General features: G+C 46.1%; 1 protein-coding gene and 1 non-coding gene across 6 annotated transcripts in view; both read left to right on the top strand.

Moving 5' to 3' along the window:
- The window catches only part of LOC135265180 (far upstream element-binding protein 3-like), a 35,294-nt gene extending 14,690 nt beyond the window's left edge, over positions 1-20,604 (top strand). For 2 of the 5 annotated variants that reach the window (XM_064354549.1, XM_064354551.1), the window contains 16 exons: positions 1,551-1,581; positions 2,028-2,077; positions 2,817-2,888; positions 3,774-3,831; positions 4,415-4,577; positions 5,025-5,123; positions 5,853-5,957; positions 6,133-6,235; positions 7,073-7,173; positions 8,927-9,068; positions 12,166-12,326; positions 13,808-13,881; positions 14,464-14,540; positions 15,021-15,089; positions 18,056-18,186; positions 18,651-20,604. In XM_064354549.1, the coding sequence (XP_064210619.1) occupies positions 1,551-1,581; positions 2,028-2,077; positions 2,817-2,888; positions 3,774-3,831; positions 4,415-4,577; positions 5,025-5,123; positions 5,853-5,957; positions 6,133-6,235; positions 7,073-7,173; positions 8,927-9,068; positions 12,166-12,326; positions 13,808-13,881; positions 14,464-14,540; positions 15,021-15,089; positions 18,056-18,186; positions 18,651-18,659 (1,445 nt within the window). In that variant the 3' untranslated portion in view covers positions 18,660-20,604. Of the gene's footprint in view, positions 1-1,547; positions 1,582-2,027; positions 2,078-2,816; positions 2,889-3,773; positions 3,832-4,414; positions 4,578-5,024; positions 5,124-5,852; positions 5,958-6,132; positions 6,236-7,072; positions 7,174-8,926; positions 9,069-12,165; positions 12,327-13,807; positions 13,882-14,463; positions 14,541-15,020; positions 15,090-18,055; positions 18,187-18,650 lie in introns of all 5 variants that reach the window. The other 3 variants (XM_064354548.1, XM_064354550.1, XM_064354552.1) reach the window with 2 other exon arrangements.
- LOC135233821 (small nucleolar RNA SNORA53) lies at positions 5,249-5,483 on the top strand. Its single transcript, XR_010323955.1, has one exon. It is a non-coding gene; the product is annotated as a small nucleolar RNA SNORA53 (small nucleolar RNA).
- Positions 20,605-20,950: the final 346 nt, after the last annotated feature.

Below are 20,950 nucleotides of genomic sequence, written 5' to 3'. Positions count from 1 at the left end.
GTGAGTGTTTTTGTTTGGAACACTTCTTAAAATTTTAGATTTTTTAGAAATATCCATATGAAATTCATGTTTCAGCCACCGAAATGTTCCTGAAGCAGAAATTAGTCTTTGATCGTATTGATCTTGTCACAGACTGTACGAGAGGAGGAGTAACTTAATCCTTTATGGTATAAGATCACAAATATGTGATTAGCATGTTCTTAGCTGAACGTTCTAATGCCAGTCAATAATGGTAATTGAAAGCAAGGGAGGGCGAGAACACCGACTTGGAATGTAGAGTTTCCCAGGAGGTTCCTCGCTCGGAGAAAGTGAGCTGTGGTGGCAGGGGCCCTTCGAGCCCGGACCGAGCGTCAGTGTTGACGTGATGGTGTGCTTTAAAAGACGGCCTTTTGGTTCCAGTAATGCTCTCGTCGTTTTGTCTGTTGTGAGAACACAACGGTTCTGAGACCTGATAGCGAAATGCTTTTTTTATTCTTTTTTTTTTTTTTTTTTAAAGGAAGAAAATGTCATTTTAAGGCTTTGGGGCTTATCATTTCATCGGGGGGTATCGTGCAGATTAGATTCTCTTGTAAAAACATCTGGAATACTGAAGAACACTGGTACAGCTGTCAGTCTGAATGGTCGCTGTTTGATCTGGAGGTGGACATGGGGCATCTGATAACTGTCCTATCAGGTGCCAGGCAGAAGTTTCTGTTAGTTGTTTTTTTTTTTTGGGGGGGGGGGGGGGGTTATTTTTATAACTGCCTTTCCTCTGAGTTAATTTTTTAAATTTTTATTTGAGGCATTCTGGAGCCCCTGCTTATCAGCGGACTTTATTCAGCAGCACAATCACATGACCTGGCTTTGTTCCTCTTCCTTTCTGCTTGCACATACCTCGTCTCTCTCTCGCTCTGTCTTTACCTCTCTCTCTCTCTCTCTCTCTCTCTCTGTCTTTACCTCTCTCTCTCTCTCTCTGTCTTTACCTCTCTCTCTCTCTCTCTCTCTCTCTGTCTGTCTGTCTCGCCCTCCACTTTGCCTTCGACTTGTTTTCATCAGCGTATGTTATTTCTGCTTTGCAATCATGAAGCTCTAACCGTTTTCTGAGTGCCGGCGGCCTCCGCGTCCCTGCCTCCACCTCCAGGCGCGGCCCCCCTGCGTCCGTCTACGGCGTGGGGGTGGGGATAAGGGTTCGGGGGGGGGGGACTGTAATACGCCATCCGCAGAACAGCCCCTTGGTCTGGGGCCGAGGAGGGAGGCGGGGTCGGTCGGTACCCCCCGAGTGTGGCTCGCTCCCCCCAACTGTGTGCCCGTTATAGAGGAGTATCGACAGAACCATCTCACTCTATCCCCCCCCCAACCCCCACTTAGCCCCTTGGGTCATTACACTTTCAATCTGGCTGTTTGTGCCACAACTAAATTTGCTTCTCCTATTAAGTTTTTTAAAATGTGTTCATTTTTTTTTGAAGATGAAAAGTTAGATCATCTCTCCTCAATATGGTTTCTCTCTCCCTCTCTCATCCCACCCCCCACCCCCCCCCCCCCACCCCCCACCCCCCATCCCCTCACAGTAGGTAACCAGCTCGGAGCAATGGTACATCAAAGGTAAGCACAGCCTACTCAATTTGCCCTCTGTATTGATAGGCTGTAACTACGTATTGATTCTGCAATCTGCGGAGTTACACCACCCCCCCCCACACACACACACACACACACACACACACGCTCCACTCTCTTATCGCACTCACTCTCCAACCACAGTGCAGCGTGTACTGCCAGCCTCGTCCGTCTCCGCTGCAGTGCGCGCTCTGTCTGTGGTAATGCTTGCACGTGATAATGAGTGAGAGAGATTTGCATAACTTTGTTGTTTGTGTAGCTGCACTTCTCCACATAGAAAGCTTGTGCATTTCTTGCATGTAAAACTGCTACACTTTTTTGGGGAAAAAAAGAGAAAGATTTTAAATTTAGGTTTGTGCCTCTCAAGTTTTTGTCATAAAAAACGAATCGATAGATGGAACTACGATTCAGTATGCATTGTTTTTTTCTTGCAGGGCTGGTATGACCGAAGACTTCAAAGTGCCTGATAAAATGGTGGGATTCAGTAAGTATGCTGGATGAACGTTGGAACTGGCGGTTGGTCGGTACCGTTTTTTGGGCGGGACGGGTGCTTCAGCCGGAAGGCTAGCGTGGGTCAGCGGCGGTGCTCCACGCCGCTCTCGGACCCTGCGGGGGACGGCGGTACCGGGGGCCTCGCGCGGGATAGCGCGCGTGGGCACCTCTCGCCTTAACACACGCCCCCCCCAGTCCCAGAGGTCACCGGGCCGCGAGCTTAAAGCCATCTCTCTCTGTGCAGTCCTCTCCAGAACCTGGGGCAGGGAAGGCTAGCCAAATAAATATCATAATTTTTCCCCCCCGCACCTGGAGAGAGAGAGAGAGACTTCATGTGCCCCTTCCCTGTGCTTTAGTGGTTACCGCTCTCCCGCCGGCCTTGCCGAACGTTTTTCTTTGGTTCAGTCTCCTGTTTTTTTTTACCGCCCACCAGGTTGAGAACCTGTTTTAAGATCAACAAGTATGGGATCAGAATGTTCTTAACTGAACATTCAAATGCTGAAACAATCACCACTGGCAATTCAAGGCAACATTCTAGACTTAAGATTTTGAAAAAACATTCCAAAAAACCTATTCTTCTGGCCTAAGTTCTGGCCGCGGCGAAGGGTGGGACCAGTGTGGCTTGCATGCGACGGGTCATTAGGAATGTCTCACTTTGCCTCTTCCTTTGTTTCGTCCCTCTCGCTTGCTGTCGCGCCGCCCTCCGCCCTCGCCCCCCCTCCCCACTTCAGTCATCGGCAGAGGAGGAGAGCAGATTACGAGAATTCAGCTTGAATCGGGCTGCAAAATCCAAATCGCTGCAGGTGAGTTTCACAGTCGAGTCTTTTTTCTTTCTTTTAAAGGAAAAAAAACACGTGACTAACATTCTTCACGTGCTTTCCAAGACACAGTTCACACAGGTTAGTTTTGATCCATCTTTTATTATACATCAAGGACTTTCATCATTCAGGTTAGGTCCTCTCCACACAAGTAAAGAATGGCACCCGGGTTAGTTTCTTAACCAGTTTATTCACCATCCTTATATACTTTAAAAATATCCTTATCCATATGTACTTAAAAGCATGTATATCTGAATTAATTGTTTTGGTTCAAGACTCAAACTTAGGTAGGTAACGCTATGGTGCAAAGGCCATGATTGATTTAAGGAGCCTACTTCACTTTACTGTTTTTGATGAGAACCTTAAACCGAGGTTCTGGTTAACTGTGATTCATTAAAGATCCAATTAATGTGTCTTTGGTCAAGGCCTGCAGGTTTTCAGGCCAGATTCATAGCCGACTCCTTGAATATAGCTACCAAATTGTCCCTCTGCTAAATTGCCTTAAATGCCTTCCTCACCACCTCAGCTGATGTGCAGTGAACTTTCTGGTGTGAACTCGCTGCCATGCATTGATCAGACCTCGGTGCTAAACCTTGCTGGTGGTCGAAAGTGTGCTTCCCCTTTGTTGTCAGGTGGTTAGAGGTTGTGAAAGGTATACACGGTCCGGCACTTTCCTTAAAGTTTGCTTGTCCGGGGAAGTTTCCATGTCACATCTGACATTTTAACTGGTTCCGTTCCCATATACTGGCAATTCCATAAAACAGCCTTGGCACTTGGCATGCAGGCTGGGATTCAAACCAGCAGCCCCCCCCCCCCCTTTCCCCATCCAATGCCCAGGTACATTATTAACGCTTCTTTGTTTCGGTACAGACAGCGGGGGGATGATGGACAGACCCTGTACCTTGACTGGCCCCCCAGAGACCATCGAGTGAGTCTACCACCCCCTCCCCCCCATTTAATACCTCAGTGTTAGGCCCACACAAATCCTCATTTCCCTCGTGTCCTTATTTACCTGTTTGGCTGATGCTCTTATCCATAGCACCATATATGGCCAATACATATTACAGGAGCGGCAGGAATGTAAGAGCTGAATAGCGGGTAACTCTAGTAAACAAGCCCGTTTGAATATAGAATGCAACAGGAACCAATTTAGCTTAATGTACAGCTACACTTACAGTAAGAGCAGCATTCCAACATTCTAGAATGCACTTGAGCCTAATAGTGATGTATAATAGCAATGTTATACTGAAGCACTATGGCACACAGCGTGCCATTGAATGGCTGTTGGATCATTTGGTTAAAATTCAGATGTTGCAGCGTTGCCTGCGGTTGTGTTCAGGTTATTTCGGCAAAGCTACTTCTGGTAGACCTTCCTCCCTTCAACACACAGATATGCACTCTCACACTCATTTGCACACGTTCGCAGTGCATTGCTCGGTTGCTTTTTTGGAGTCGCTGCATTAAATTGCGGCTTTAAGGTGACGCTCGCTGTCGTTCTCCCCTCGATCCAGGCACGCCAAAAGGCTGCTGGGACAGATTGTGGATCGGTGCCGCAACGGCCCCGGTTTCCACAGCGACCTGGACGGGAACAGCGCCGTGCAGGAGATCCTGATCCCAGCGTGCAAAGTGGGGCTGGTCATCGGGAAGGGCGGGGACACCATCAAACAGCTTCAGGTGGGCGTGGCCTTCAATCTACCCGAACGTCCCTCCTCCTTTTTCATATTCTTATGCCCCGTTTTGTTTTTCCTTCACAGAGGAAATCACGTTATTATTCACCTGGAAATGATCACATTTTAAATTTTGATTCACTCATTTTTCCCCTTTACCTTTGACTCATTTTTAAGAGCCCACCATCTTTCTGTTGCGTTGGATGTTAACTGGGTGCTTAGTGTGCAACTGAACAACAGTAAGAGCACCGCACCAGCTTAGTTCAGTGGGCAGACATTAAAGAGATCACGTCCAACAGCATGTTGATTTTTACAATAATATCGAGGGGATTAAATGCATGGGAGTCCGATGACAGTCAATATTCGGTTAACCGTGATCCCCACCCCCTATCCCCCCCCCCCCCCATTTTTGCATTGGAGTGGTAAGTGTAATCAGGCATCCTCTGCATTGCAGGAAAGAACGGGGGTGAAGATGATCATGATTCAGGACGGTCCCATGCCGACGGGGGCGGACAAGCCCCTGAGAATCACAGGGGATCCCTACAAGGTGCAGGTGAGTGGAAGGAAGGGACCTCGCTATCGTGGCCTGGGGTCGGGACCCTGGTTACGATCCCCAGGCAACAACGTTCGGAGCTTATAATGCATCTCCAAGGACTCATAAAACACAAAATGTTATGAAACACGCTCCCTTAGATCCACCTCTGGGGAACGGCCCCTCTGCCGTGAGCCGCGGTCGTCTCCCAGGCAACCGCTGGGCTCCGGCGGAGGGTCTCCCGGCAACCTCCCGGTTGTACGGTCGGAGGTGCTTGAGTCATTGGCGTGTGAGAGTAGTCTACCTGCAGGCCAGCCTCAGTGCTGCCCTGGCCTCTGACGAGACATGCCCAGTGCAGCCACGGCCTGGCCTGCGGTTGCCGTCCCCCTTGCTTTTCTCGCTTCTTTTCGCTGCACACATTGAAAGTTCTCATCCGGCTCTATATATGCAATGCTCAGCTTTGTGAACTCTGTGAATTATGTGACTTACTTTTGAACCACTAACAATAAACTACTAATAACAAACGGTTCTGTTGTTGATGTAAGGAAATTCTTGTTTGTTGTGGCTTCTGAGAATTGGCTGAGGTTTTTGTGCGACACCCGTGGTACAGACGCTTGTGATTACTGTCATGCGATAGTCATAAACTGTTCATCGCTAACCCGCGAAGACGGGGCTGTTCGGGGAAAGCTGCCCCTGACGGCGTGTAGCCACGGGGCCCGCCCTGACTCATCGCGTTTGCCCGTCCCTCAGCAAGCGCGGGAGCTGGTCGTGGAGATCATTCGCGAGAAGGACCAGGGCGATTTCCGATTGGGCAGGAGCGACTTCGCGTCCAGGCTGGGCGGAAGCAGCTTGGATGTAAGCTGTATACCTTTTTTTTTTTTTCTTTTTTTTTTTAATGTATGATTTAGCATTTTATTTAGAAGTCCTGTTCCTACGGTGTGTAGCTGTGGATTTGTGGTGGGGAGGGGCTTGTGTAAAGAAGCGTCAGGAACGTGGCCTTTGACCTGCCCGTGGGCGGGAATCCCGACAGGTTGCCGTCCCGAGATTCGCGGTGGGGATCGTCATCGGTCGAAGCGGCGAGATGATAAAGAAGATCCAGCACGATGCAGGCGTCAGGATCCAGTTCAAACCAGGTTCAAAGCTCTCCTTTAACAACACGAAGCTTATCGCATGGTTTTCTCATGCCTGTGGGGTACCTTTGGGCTAGGCGCTATGCCTTATTTTTAAATGTAGCGGTATGAATTCATGCAACAGTTTGCAATTTTGCAGTACCATCGTCAACGGTATTTTATTAAAATTAAAATTGCACCTTGCAACAGTATGATAAATAATTTGCTATTTACCTCAAGGTGAATTGTCCATTTTGAATGAAACTCATACTTTTTAATTTGACGTTGCAAAAAGCATGTGCAGGGAAGTTTGTGGAAAAGCATGATGTTGTCGTAGCTGTGACGCTATGAAACCTATCAGATGTAAAATCTGCATCTGGTTTAAATTAAGGAATGTGTGGAAGTAGTGCTGGGCGACAAACCATATTGACTATTATCAATTTTTATTTTTTTCATTTACGTCAAACACTGTCATATCGTCAATAATATGAAAAATGTCATGATACAATATTTTGGCCATATCGCCCAGTCTTACCTGTGCATTCTTACATTCACATTTAGGCAAGTCAGCTGAAGTATGTGGCAGGAGCCCAATCTGTGTATCAAGCCTGTAACCTCTGAGGGACAGGCCCCATGTGTATTTGCACACTTGAGTTATAGCAATTGGATTAACACTGATTCATAGGTGCATCAGAACAAAATATAGTCTCATGAAATTAATGTTTTTGGTGTTTTGCCCTGGTGTACTCCATATACTTGTTCTCCAGGAACGTGTTCATGGTTCTGTGATTTTTACGGTGTGTTTGTCATGTGACTGTCTACCCCCCCACCCCCCCCAACCATACCTGCTTCCTTCTCCAGACGATGGCATCAGCCCTGACCGAATCGCTCAGGTGATGGGTCAGCCCGACAGGTGTCAGCACGCTGTCCACCTCATCAACGAGCTGGTCCACACAGCCCAGGTACATCCCCAACCCCCCCAATCTGAGCAGCAACGTTCAAAGTTCATTATGGGAATGTCTTGGGCTGCATCCAAAGCTGTTTGCCAGCTTTGCTTGGAGGAATTCCCTCTTGACGCCCAGGTGGACCTCCATGTCTATTTAAGGATAATTTTCAGTCTGTTAATTAGCCAAGTGAATTGTTTTATTTTATTTATTTATTTTATTTTTTTACATAGCCCCTCCACCCTTAATTCAGTTCCGCCACCCTTAATTCTTCACAAATACAGACTCCATAAATAATAATTAATTGTAAGCATCATCTTAAGTGAATTTTGCATGAAATGGACAGGGAAATGTTGTCATTATAATGGAACCCAGCAAGGTTATTTAGGTTTGCTTATTTATCATGGGTGTTTTATAATGTGTTTGCAGTTCTTTTTCATTTGTCAAGAGTTAGCTGAGATGTTTTTCTTGCTGATATTTTTCATAATATTTCTGTTCCTTAGCTGCGTCAGATGGTTTTCCATATTTGACAATGATATTTGCATTAACAGGTAATAGTTTATCTGTTGAGCATCAGAAAATTGATCTGTGAAATAATGCTCAATTTCAACTGTTTTTATGAGAAGTCCAAATTTTATAGGAAGTAAATTATTGCAGTGGTTCATATTCAATATTGAGACGATTGAGCCCGTAAGACCTCAAGCTCATCAGGATCAGTATAATAATGGTCTGTAACCATTCTTTACAAACATTTGTATGCTGTGTGGTCATGATATAAGAAATGACATTGGTGTTATTGTAAGGAAGAGTTAAGAATAAGAATGTTTATGCATTTCACTATTTCCACCTTCAGGAATGACTTTAGATTAGTGTTGCGAAGCTCACTAGAACCGATTATGAGATTTCTTATTAATCACTTTTGTGTGTGGTTTACGCCATTTTTGAGCAGGGAATGCCTACCTATCAAAATTAATATCTTAAGTCAGCCTGGGCCAGATTAATCTGCCAAATTATTATTATATATTTTTTGAAAATTCAATAGGCCTGATGCATATCAAACATACAGCATTTGAAAATGGAAGCTATGATTAAAACCAGTATAAATGGCAAATTCAATTTATTTATAGTTTTGGAATCTGGAAGGTTCCTTGTTCTGAGTTTACCCCCTCAGAATGTTTAATGAGGGAAATTTGAGTATCGTTTTTTAAATTAATTTTTGCATTTCGTGTGATCGATGTTGCTTACACAGCAGGGATTTGGCTATTTAAAAACCCCTGACAGGTGAGCCCCTCCCCCCCCCCCCTTTCTAAACCCATGCAACTCAAGCCTGAACTCAGCCCTCTGGCTGGGTGGCTTGGGGGGATCTCTTCAAACAAATATGGGCACAGTCAAACCTGTGGTGGAGCTTGTAGTCCTAGCCCCACCCCAAGCTCCACCCCTCCCGCACCTCCGGTGGCTCAGCACTCACACCCTTGGGGGCGCTTAGCAGCAGGAAGGTTCTGTCCCCCTCTGCAAAGGGGAGGCGACAGCTCAAAATGGCGTCTCGCACCTCACCTTGATGCCGCTATTATGAACTCCTGTCATTTTTATTCCTGTTCTTAACTATATATTTTTTTTTTTAAATGCCGACCACATTCTGAAGTGTTTCTCAAATGCAAATTAAAAAACCAGGAAGTTGAGACGGTGAAATGTTTGCAGGTGTCTGTCTTGGGCTAACGGGTGTAAGTGTACTGACTGTGGCGCGTGCGCGCGCCTGCGTGTTTCTTCACAGGAGCGTGACGGTTTCGGGGGAGCGGGCGGTCCTCGCGGCCGGGGCCGAGGCCGCGGCGAGTGGAACATGGGGGCCCCGGGGGGCCTGCAGGAGGTCACGTACACGATACCCGCCGACAAGTGTGGCCTGGTGATCGGAAAAGGTGCGCCCCCCCCCCCCCTTTTCACCGTCCCCGCCGAAGGAACCGCTTTAAAAAGCAGCGCAATAATAATAATAACACCCGCCTTCGCTGCCTTTCACGGCTCTTTGGCTGTGGCGTTGGTAACGGCTCTCTCCAAACGTACCCGGAGTCAACCTTGCGGGCTCCGGGGGCGGCATTGTTATGTTAATTCCGCGCACTATGCATCTATTTTTCCCATTTCTATTTCTAGTAAAGGAAGTCATTTTAAGTTTTATAATGGCTTGGAACACCTGGGTGGCCACAGCAGTCTCCCCCCCCCCCCCTCTCTGCTCATGTATATCTCTTGCTTTTAAAAAGAAAAATGCCATTCTGTCCCTCCGTAAAGGACTTAATGAGGGAGATAATCCATGTAAAGTAATGTGACATTAATTGTTCGGGGTTGATAATAACAGCCCTCAATCATGTGGAAGATTGCCTCGGGCTTTTAATGAGAGCGGCTTTCAAGGCGATGGAGTCGAATGAGGGAATGACAGAGTCAAATTAGCTTATTGGCTATTCATGCTCACTCTATTGCCCGCTATTTAAAAGTCATTGACCGTTTAGAGATTGGCCGGTGGTGGCGGGTGACCGTGCGAGTTACGGGTGGGGTGTTTGTGTTTGGGGGGTGCGGTGGGGGGTGGGGGGGGGGGCGCGGTGGGTCAGAGCAATAGAAATGTCAAGTGCCTTCTGTGCAGAGGCGGCGAAAGGGGACAAACGGCTGGCGTCATTAGCATGAGAAGCGGGCCAATGCGGACGGGCGAGTCAGCGGGTCTGGGCGCTGTCAGCGCTGCCTTTCGGCCCGCGTGATTAATGCCTTTACGATGCCGCGCACAGCCGGCGCCGCCGCTCGCCCCCTTCTGTCAGGGCCCGGCCCCCCTCCGCCCCGACGCAGACCCCGTCGCCGGGGACGGGGCGAACCGGAGACCACCCCGACCCCTGCCTCTGCCCTGCAACACCTCGGCTGCAGGAGCCACTCCAAATATTCCAGGGGAATAAAACAAAAAAGGAAAAGAAATAAATAAGCAGCCTTTCTATTTATGAGTGATCCTCCCCCGCCCCCCCCGGCATGCCACCTTCCCTGCTGTGGAGGTTACCCGTGTGATGCCAGGCGGACAGACAGATTGATTTAGCCTTTGCACTATGACTTCTGTCCCGTTGTATTTGGGGGAAAAAACAGCCACGGGGTGTTATTCTGAAAGGGAGTGTTACTGTTGATAGATTTGATGGAATCTTTCTTTCCCCCCTCCCAGTCATACCGGGGGGTGTTTTTTTTTCATCATTTTGCTAAAATCTAACAATACCCTCAAAGTCTCAAAATCATTTCCCTGTGGAAATAACCTGGCTGTAACAGGTCGTAGAAGGTCGCAGTTGTGCTTGTTGTGTGTAGTTTGGTGTTAAGTTTGAGAAGTATATATATAGCATCATCTGTTGCGTCGTCTGGGCTCTGTGCTCGTAGACAAAACGGTCCAGTATCAGAAAAAAATATTTATTTTAATTTAAAACATTTCTCTGCATTGAAACAGTTGAATGACCTGGTGGAGTAGGGTGAGGGAAATCAGTTTGTCACACAAATTCCTTTGCAGACTTTGAGACTAAAACCTGAGGGGGACTACTCCTGCCCAGCTTACTCTCTCCATCTCTCTCCCTCTCTCTCTCTCTCTCCCCCTCCCTCCCTCCCTCCCTGCCTGCCTCTCCGGCACACTAAACAAGCTTCATTGAGAGGTCCTTATTATCTGTCACAACCAGGGCCGACTCCATGGATTGAATAGTCACTGTCTTTTATTTCTCTCTTTCTCTGACCGGAGACCTCATAATGGCTTCATTAATGCAGAAGTTTAATTTGGTTTACAATGGGTTAATGGCCCCGGGGTAGTCTATTGGCAGCGGGGCAGGGGCAGCGGGGGGAGGCAGGGTTTTCACCGGCGTTTTCAGGAGCAGGTCACCCAGGGTCACCTGCGTGTCACCCAGAAGTGAACAAACATGTAATTGATGTTCGGACATCCCTGCCCCCCCCCCCCCACCCCCCACCCCCTGCCACCACCCCTCCTCCGCCCCTGCCCCCGATTCCACAACAGAAAGCCGTTCAGCCTTTTGAACAGGGAAGGGAGAAATGGGGCGGGGGGGGGCGGTTGTCTCACCCCCTTAGAAAAGGAGAACAGAGTGATGAATACATGACTGAAAGATAGAGGGCTCAGACTGCACTGATACACCCCCATTCCCCAGTACCCTAAAAAAAAGGATACGCTTTAATTTTTTCTCTCTTCTCCAGCTTTAGTGTTTCTGTTTTCCCCTGATGTATAATTGCGCCTCACACAACACACACGGGCCGGGCGGCCGGGAGTGATGTCCGGGCCACTGGTGCCTGTCTGGGGCCCTTTCTCCTGTGGGCTGGGAAGAGTGTCTGTTTTTGTCTGTGATTTTCACGGATTTTAAAAGGAGAGAATGTGGGGAAGGGACCGTTGGGGGTCCCCACCTTTGCGGGGCTGCGACGGGACAGCCACGCCGCCTCGCGCACGCTTTCGCCGTCCGAGGGGCGGGCAGACGTAAAAAGAGCGCTTCGTAAAAGAAATCAAAACAAGATTATAACTATTATGGCCTTTGTTCGATTGTATTTTTTTTTTTAGAGCTCTTTGTTTCAAAAGACATTTATTTGTGTCTGAGTATAAATACTGTTAGAATTCTGAGAGAATTTAATTTGTTAATTGAAGCTTGACTGCAGAAATTTCTTGTTCATTACAAAATAGCCTAAATCTGGTTTTAACTTTTGCAAGCAATTTGCTGGGTGTTTTTTTTTTCCTCCTTTGAATTTGAAGGCGTTGCTTTTAATCATTTTCATATACTTTGCCAGCCAACTTAATACTGTGGGCTTTACATGCACCAGTGGGTGGAACTATCGTGTTCTGTCAATTGCTTATTTATTGAATTATTTATTTATTTGGGGTCAGTTCAGAGTCACTAGTAATGTGTGACTGCTTCGTGTGGCTTGGGTCCAGGAAAGCAAACCTTGTGATTTTTTTTTAATAACTTCTGGTTTCTGTATAAACATGGTTTGGTTCCCCTGTGCCCCCCCCCCCCCCAGGTGGAGAGACCATCAAGAACATCAACCAGCAGTCTGGGGCGCACGTGGAACTGCAGAGGAACCCCCCGCCCAACACGGACCCCAACGTCCGCATCTTCACCATCCGCGGGACCCCCCAGCAGATGGACCTGGCCCGTCAGCTGATCGACGAGAAGATTGGGGTAATTTGGGCATCACTAAAATAACCGCAACTGATCATGATGAAGATAAATGCCGAAATACACTGTGTGCTCTGTCACCAGTATAGCATGTGTTGCAAAATGACAGTGTGACGCTAGTTTAAAAAAGAAAAAAAAAGCTTGGTGGTGGATAAAAAACGTAGCAAGCGTAGCACCATAGAAACCTTTAGCCTAGATTTTAGGCCCCTTTAAATGCGCATGTTTTTAGTTTTGATGTATCGTGGGTTCAGGAATGGCATTCTGAAGCCTAGGAGTGAAACGTAATGAACTAGCTTCTCGGCGTCAGAGAGGGACAAGAAGGATGTGTTACAGGAAATGCCGCAAAAAATATGAAACGGTTCTCAAATCCATCTGCTAATGACAAAACGTTGCTACTACACAGTGTCTGTGTATACTGTACCATCAGGTTCTGCTTGGAAATGGTAGGTAGGCAGTGCCTGACAGGCTAATGTCTATTTTTGGCACAACTATCTTCAGTAGTTGCACTTTGTTTTTCAGTAGTAAGATGCTGAGCTGATCCTCTAGATCGGTTTTCCTGCTAGATGCTGCTGATCTCTAAACAGGTTTCCATGCTAAGATGCTGAGCTGATCCTCTAAAACGGATTTTCCATGCTAGATGGAGTGTCTCTAAACGATTTTCCATGCTAAGATGCTGAGCTGATCCTCTAAAAAACAGGATTTTTCCATGCTAAGATGCTGAGCTGATCTCTAAGCAGGATTCCATGAGATCTGCGTCCTCTAGAAAGCAGGATTTTCCATGCTAATGTAGCTGTCCTTAGAAACGATGTCCATGTAAGTCAGCTGGTCTCTAAAAGGGATCTGTCCATGCTAAGATGCTGAGCTATTTGTCTGCTCTCTAAATCAAGTGTCTGGTTTTGATGCTAAAAGAACCCCTGCCCTGCAGGCTATTTTGCCAAACGTTGGATCCATTATGTGTTTCGAGGGCACGGGTGGGATTTGAACCCATTATGCTCTGGCTCTCTGAGGCTGGAGCTATGAACCTCTCGATGAAACCTAAATCATTTCTCTCTTCCGCAGCTTTGTCCCGACAGAATTTTAAAACTAGTCCATGTTCAAATGGTAAACGGGACACGTGAGAATTTCCATTTGAAATGCAGAATCAGTTTTCATATTAAAATGCAGGATCCTAAATAAGAGTAAATAATAGCACCATGAATTTATTTTTAAATACATGTTCTTTTTTTTTATTTGAAACTAGACAGATAAAACACTGTTTTATCGAAATGCCCCTCTTTAATCGGTATTGTGAAGTTAATTATCCAAGTTTTTCTCTTAACCATCAGATGCAAGAAATATAAACAGGTCGACCTGCAATAGAAGAAATTTCAGTTTAATTGCCAGTCTGCCTTTAAACAGAAATTTGACATTTTGATGCGCATCATGCATCTGAAAATACATGCTAATTTTTTTTCCCCCCTGTATCTCCCCTCTTGGCCTCCCAGGGATCGGGCATGGGGGGCAGTGGCAGTTTTGGGCTGGGCACTTTCTCTCAAGGGTCTGCCACTCCTCACCAGAAGTAAGTCGCTCGCGCTAACCTTTCTGTGTTCATTTTGACCGACCGTGGGAGGCAGCTCTAGAATGAGTTGCGTCTGAGAAAAGACTCAGAATGAGAGTGAGAGGTCTCTGTCTCTGGCCGACTCACGCACTTATTCACTCTGACTGACTTGCTTGGTGTCCCTGTCTGACCCGTTCAGTGACTCATTCACTGAGCTGCTTCCACAGTAATGTTTCGCTATTAGGAAGATGAAAGAGCCTGTAGAGTTGTCACAGCTGTCTCACAGTGGCTGTTCCAGTTTCATTCCCCCTATCATTTTTAATAATGGTGATTCCATATTGGCAGTGAGGTGAGCAATAGGACATTGAAGTTTCTGTAAAGTAAAAATGAATAAATACATAGGAGCATTAAATGTCATAGGCAGAAAAGAAGTGATGCAATGACAGGGGTGACAGATCCCTTGTTGTTCACGTTAAAAACTTTGGCCATATTTGCGGGACAATGGTTTCTGAGGTGATGGTGATGTACTGTGCTAGTTCTGTATTATACCACCACTGTTAGCTGTGTTTCTGCTGTCTCACACCCCGTTTGCTCTGTGTGCAGTGGACCCCAGACGTTCATGACCGGAGGGTGGGGGACAGCGTATCAGACCTGGCAGCCGCAAGGCCAGCAGGACCCCAGTACGTGTGACCCCGATTCTCAGACATCCGGACGCACTCCAAGTAACACTCTCCCATTCTGTCCTCCGCCTGTCTCCCTTCATTTCTCCTTTCTCACTCTCCTTTCCTCCCTCCCCTCTTTGTCCCTCTCTCTTGCTGTATTCACCCCTCCTCTGCTTCAGTCTCTTCTTCTCTCCCTCTGTCTCCTTCTCTCCATCTATCTCTCCTCCCTCTCTCCCCTCCCCTCCCCTTCTTTGTTCAGCTCTAAGTAAAGTGCAGCCTTTCTTAGTAAAGAAAACCAAAACCATGTCAGGGAGAACCTCATCAGCCACTCAGAATGTCACGCACACAAACTAGCATAGGCAGTGTGTCTCTCCCCTTTAAAAATAAAGAAATTTAACCCGGGGCCCGAGAACAGACACAAGTACTTTTATTTTGTAATTTCCCCATGTCTTATTTTAAAAGCGCAACAACCTCATGCAGTTCTGTATTTGGTTCCAGGTCACAATGGATCCCAGACAGGGCAGATGGACTATTCCAAAGCATGGGAGCAGTATTATAAGAAACTAGGCAAGTCCCTGCCTGCACCCTGCAGCCACTCACCCAACACATACCCACAGAACATGGGAACCACACAAATTATTTTTTCATCCCTACTCAAATCAGTTTGGGGTGGTGGCAGTAAAGTTTTGGTGTGTGTGAAGGAGACCTCTCCCCCCCCCCCCCCTCCCCCACCTCAGTCTTCTCTGTGTGCCTGGGGTTGGTTTCAGTATTGGGGGTGGGGTGGGGGGAGTAGTGACCCACCTGTCAAATAAGAGCTTAGCTTGTAGGTTTCTTTGTTTCTGTCATTATTGTAAGTAACCCCGACCCTCTGTACCTTCAACCAGATAGCCAGTTTTTCTAACTCACTGGCAGACTTTAGACCACCCCCCAACACACACACACACACACACACACACACACACACGCAGTGTGTATCTTGGGAGATAAAGTGGAGGTCAAAGGGCAGTGCCTTCAGGCACAGAGAGCAGGCTTAGGGCAGCTGGCTGAATGGCGGAGAGGGTGTCCTCGCATGGGGTCTACTGAAGTCAAGAGTGTTCAAAAGCCAAAAGTTAACCCCCCCCTCCCTTCCCCCGAAAGGCACCACCTAGCCTGCTTTAGCCTCTCGCCGCCCCCCTCAAAGCCACAGTCACGATGGCCTTAACACCACCTGTGCTACGTTCGCTGCTGGAGCGCTTGTGTTTGTGTGAGGCCCGCCTGGCCACTCCCGCCCGGAGGGAAATCCCCCTGGAGCGCTAGAGATAAGCTTTTTTCAGCTCAGGGGTTTTTTTTTTTTTATTGGCTGCTGGATCAGTGACCCGGCCGTGCCCTCGTCCAATCGGAGGGCTCCGTTTAAGTAAATGAGAACCCGGCGTGCGTTCGGCCGTGAAAAGCATTTACATTTACGATGCAGCCTGTACTGGAGAAGGTCCTCTGCCCTTCGTAACGGTCCCAGAGATGCTTCCTTTCCCGTTTGCTGGCTGCGCCGGGGGGGTGTGATCGTAAGCGGCCAGTGACGTGGCGTCGCCTTCTCGGGGCTCGACGGCAACGGCGCACGGCGACCCGACGTTCAGAACAGCGCCGTTCCGGTCGGTACGACGCTCTGCAACTTGCCCGTCCCCCAAAAAGGCTAAACGATCAGGCGGCGGCTCTCGGTCGGGGCCGTGTGGGGGTTTGGTTTCGGGAAAATCTCACCCGGTTAGGCGTTTCAGATTTCCTGGATGCTTCAGGTGCGAGATAATTCTCCTTTTTGTGTTTATTTTTACCCCCCCCCCCCTTTTCTGTTCGCATCGGAATTGGCAATTAAGCCACCGCTGTGCCGCCCACGCCAGTTCTGGGAGGATTTGCAGCTGAAGCACTCCACTGCACTCACACAAGCCGGTGTCTGTTTTACACTTCATAATTATGCACAGAAAGAGAGGCTGCTGACTTGGTCTGGCTGGCACAAGTACCGACGCAATTGAACATTTTTAGGAGCAGAAATCGTTTTTGAAGTTCTGCAATCGTTGCTGTTTTTTATGCTTTGTTTTTGGATCGTTATTCGAGGGAAATTCACTTTCGGTTCGACGCCGTTTATTTATTTGCTTCGTGCGTGTGTGTGTGTGTGTGTGTGTGTGCCCACGCCTGTCTGCGCGTGCTTCTGTTCGCATGCCTGTGTGTGCGTGTGCGCGCCTGCTTGTGTGTGCCTGCGCATGCGTGCGTGCACGTGTTTGCGCATGCGTACGCGCGAGCGTTACCAGGCCAGCAGAAGCCAAGCCCGGAGCATTGGCCCCTGCTAGAGCAAGGCCTGGTGGGGTACTGCGAGACACAGAGTAGGTTTGCTGCGAGACGCGGCTCCCCTCTGTCCGTCATTCGTGCCGTACGCGCCGCGGTGCGGTGCAGCGGTCAGGGCGTGGCGTTCCCCGAGGGCCTCGGAGTCTTCCTCACGTTCGCTCGGCCGTCCAGCGGGCCCCGAACATCAGCTTGGACGACTGCGTGCGGTCTGTCACGGCCGACGCAAAAAAAAGTGCCCCTCTCTTTCACTCCCGAAGACGGGCCTCGTTGTTTTGTGCCCTTTCGATTCCACTGCCGCTGTCTCTTCTGTAAGATATTTCCATTCAAATATCCAGTTTACGGCTAATGTGAAAAATATCCAGTCGGTTTGCTGCCCTGGATAAGGGAATATACCACCAAAGTGTAGCCTACTTTATTACATAACGTTTTACCTGGTAATTTATTACATATTATCATTGCAGTAAAAAAAAATTTTTTGCATCTAGTCCTTGATGCAGGGCAACAAATGTAAACCAGTATCAGTTGTTGCAGCTAGCTGTCTGGCGTGAACTGGATGTCTTGTGGTACTTACAGGAATTCTCATGGGTGATTTTAAAAAATAAAATAAAAAAATGATCACTGTAATGTACGACTGAGCAAAACATTTTGTCCAGCTTTGTTACCAGACGTGACGAGAGTAAAGCGGCGAGCAGGTAATTATAGGGTGACCAAAGTCACAGTGTGACCTCATCAATTTCGCGTCACATTTGTGTAATGACAAATATATCGCGGGCTGCGGCCGCGATGGCGTTTGCAGCTTAAACATTAAAATCGATAGATTCTGCTGCTCTCGGGCCGACGTTCAGGAACAAGCGTCCTTTTTACATGGAATCGGTTCACGGTTGTAAGGGTTTCTGTTGTTTCTGTTTTTTTCCTTCCTCGCTTGGAAATGTAATGTTTATTTGTTCTGCAAGGGCTCCCTTTCCTGCTTCCACTCTGGCGAGTCCTCGCATGATAGGAAGGACCTCCATGTTTATTATCTTCAGTGACCATTTAAATCCGAGCACCCCCTGCAGCAGGTGGTGGGGGGGTTGTTGGGGATATGCATACCTGTGGTTGAAAACCAATTTTCCCTCGTGTGGTCAGATTTTAAATTAAATTGACATTTCCCCGTTTGATATCCCCTTACTTTCGCTTCTCTATTTAAATGTTTTTTTTTTTGTTTTTTATTTTTACCCCGTAAGGCCAAGCCGCTGGACCCACCTCCCAGCAGAGCTCCCCTCCGGACTACAGCGCCGCCTGGGCCGAGTATTACCGCCAGCAGGGGGCGTACTACGGACAGGGCACACAGCAGACCCAGGCCCCCGGCCTTCAGGTACCGGCGCCCGTACTGCACCGCACCGCACCACCTCCACCTCCACCCCTTCCCCACCGCTCTGTCTCTGCCTAGATTCATAAGTGAGGAGGTGGTGGGGCGGGGGGGGGGGGGGGGGGTGTCAAAATGGGAGGGAAGGGCGCAGTGCTTGTTTTAGGTAAGAGCCAGGTAAGTTCTAGGTTGTTTGGAGCCTGGAGCTGTGCATCGCCTCTGCTTTTGACAGTTGGAATTGAAGGGCAAATTGAATCTGCCTGTGGTCACGTATGCTTTTTGCACAGCCTATCGTATGCACTGAAAACTAATTTTTTCCACAATATGAAAATGAATGTTTGTCTACACATGATAGATCGACTCCCCTTTAGATTCTTTTTGTGGGGACCCTCTTACCACAGTTTTAACAGTGTAAAGGACAAGTTCTGTTTTGCACAGAATTTCTAACTCTGGCCCACCGTGTTTTCTTACAGGAACATTAGAATGGATTTCCTTCAGTTGACGATTTTGGAATGCGGGGGAGAGAGAGTGTGGAAACGAACCTTTTATAACAGGTTTATAGATTTGCAATGTCTTGAAGACTTAATTTTTTTTCTTAGAGCGAAACACTAGCTGTAGAATTACTTGTACAATTCAAAAGAAAAAGAATGAATTTCTAAATCAGGAACATTTAATTGTTACTAAAACAAAAGTGTGGATACCCTTATATTTGAATGGACAATTTCTGGGATTTCTTGGGGCTTGAGAGAATCTTTTTTTTTCTTTTCTTTTTTTGTCCTTTTTTTTTTAAAAATCAATATTAAAATTACAAAACATACCCCGGAGTTGTAACATTTCAACCAAATGCAATATAATCTATTTTTTGTAGTTCTGTCGCAATAAAGTCGTGATTATGGGCTTAGCAGTCTTGAGTATTTTTTTTAAATGGTTTTCTGTTTGTCAATGAAAAAAAAATTTTTAATGTGTAATGTCTGCTCTTTTCCTTATTTTCATTTTTACATGAAACATTTTTTAATTCTGTGAGATGAAACTGTGATATCATGTTACGGGGAAACGTATTATTTTGTTACAAAATACCGGGAGTGGTTTTCAGCAAATGGCAGTCAATTACTAATTTAATTCCTGTTATGTGTAGTATTCTATTTCAATGTCACTGTATTGTATTCTGGTTTAAAAAGGTGCAATATCCAATTTCCTTTTCTTGAAACAAAGATGAACTCTATAATATTTTGACAAATGTTTAACCTGTAGGTCTTGGAATGAAATCATGTTTTTTTTAGGCAATTGAAGATGTAATAAAATTATTTTTTATTACAGTGATCTAATATGGGTAGGGGGGTGTTGCATATTGTGAGTTAATGTCTTTGCTATCTTGTTAAACTATGTGTGTATGTTCAGATACTTGACTAAATAGTTTATTTAAAATATATATAATTATATCTGATGTTTTGTACATCATTTTCACAGGAAAACTATCCCTGTTCTGTTTTCTGTTTTCATACTGAAAAATGCTCAATGATAGTGAATGTGTAATTTGAAATCTGATGTTGCATCTTGCTGCAGGCAAAATTTTGAGAAGAGATTTTTATGTGCGCTCTGTATTTTGACAATTCAAGACTGCTAAGCCTTTATTCAATCCTGTGTAATTAATTGTAGCTTTTATATTTTAAGTATTGAAAGATACGTTGTTTCTTATTTGGTACCAACGAGCTCCCCAACACCCCAGACAGTATACACTGTGGACTCTTGCAAATGCTAATAACTTTTTAATTCATTGGGTTTTTTTTCTTTCTATTATGTGTAAGCTAATATATGTATGATTGATTAGTTACAAAATGATTATAGTATTATTAACTGCATTGCCTAATGAAAAGGGATATTATAATTTCAAAATGTTTAACTTTAGTGTTTTATTTTTCCTCATGTGTACAGATAACCATGTATTAAAAAGGTTGAGTAATTTGTCTTTCAGTTGAAATGAAGTGGGGGTTTTGTGTTATGTTTGGGGCAGTTTTTCTTTTCTTTTTTTTTTTTTTAGCACATTCCAATTTCAAATGTTTGCTTTTATTTGCAGTTCTCTTAAACCTAGATCTACCTTTCAGAGCCCTGTCATTAGACACACCATGCAATCTATATATACAATATATAGAAGTTATATATCTTATATATAATGTTTTATATGTTATATATAGAAAGTATATATTCTCTCTAGTGAATTTTTACTCTTTCTTTGCCATTTCACACTCTGTAATAAATTAACCACAAATCTCTTGTGGTAAAAGTAAAGAATCTTTATTTTTGTAACATTGTAAGGTTAACTGCACCGGTCTGAAGTCTGATAGATTTATCTCTCTTTCCCCCCCTCAAGTTTTCATTTTTTGCTGTGTACCCTCATGAGATTAAAATCCTAAATTCCAAAATAAAAAATGAACTGTTGTCATCTTTATGCAAGATTGGTTTTTCCCATCCACAGACATATGTGCTTAGGTGTACAAACATGTCAGAAGCTGTTGGAAGAAGTTCAGAAATGCAGTTTGGAACAAAAATATCCTGGGATGGCTGTGCTGGGCTGATAACCACGCGGGTTCGTAGGGTCTGGCTGTAACTTAAGTCTGATCTTTGACATTCCTGGCTACCAACTAAGCACCTGGAATCAAGCATGTTTTGCTCAATATCCTTTACTTCTGATGTTATTTTACTGTCGTTTCTGTCAGGGTTTGGTTTATACCTCCCACGGTCATATATCCTGCATTAATGGAGAACTTGATATTTT

This window comes from Anguilla rostrata, chromosome 10 (genome assembly GCF_018555375.3).
Source record: "Anguilla rostrata isolate EN2019 chromosome 10, ASM1855537v3, whole genome shotgun sequence".
NCBI classification, from domain to species: Eukaryota; Metazoa; Chordata; class Actinopteri; order Anguilliformes; family Anguillidae; genus Anguilla; species Anguilla rostrata.
Note: the sequence above shows the minus strand (reverse complement) of the source record. Positions and strands in the feature narration are given on the sequence as shown.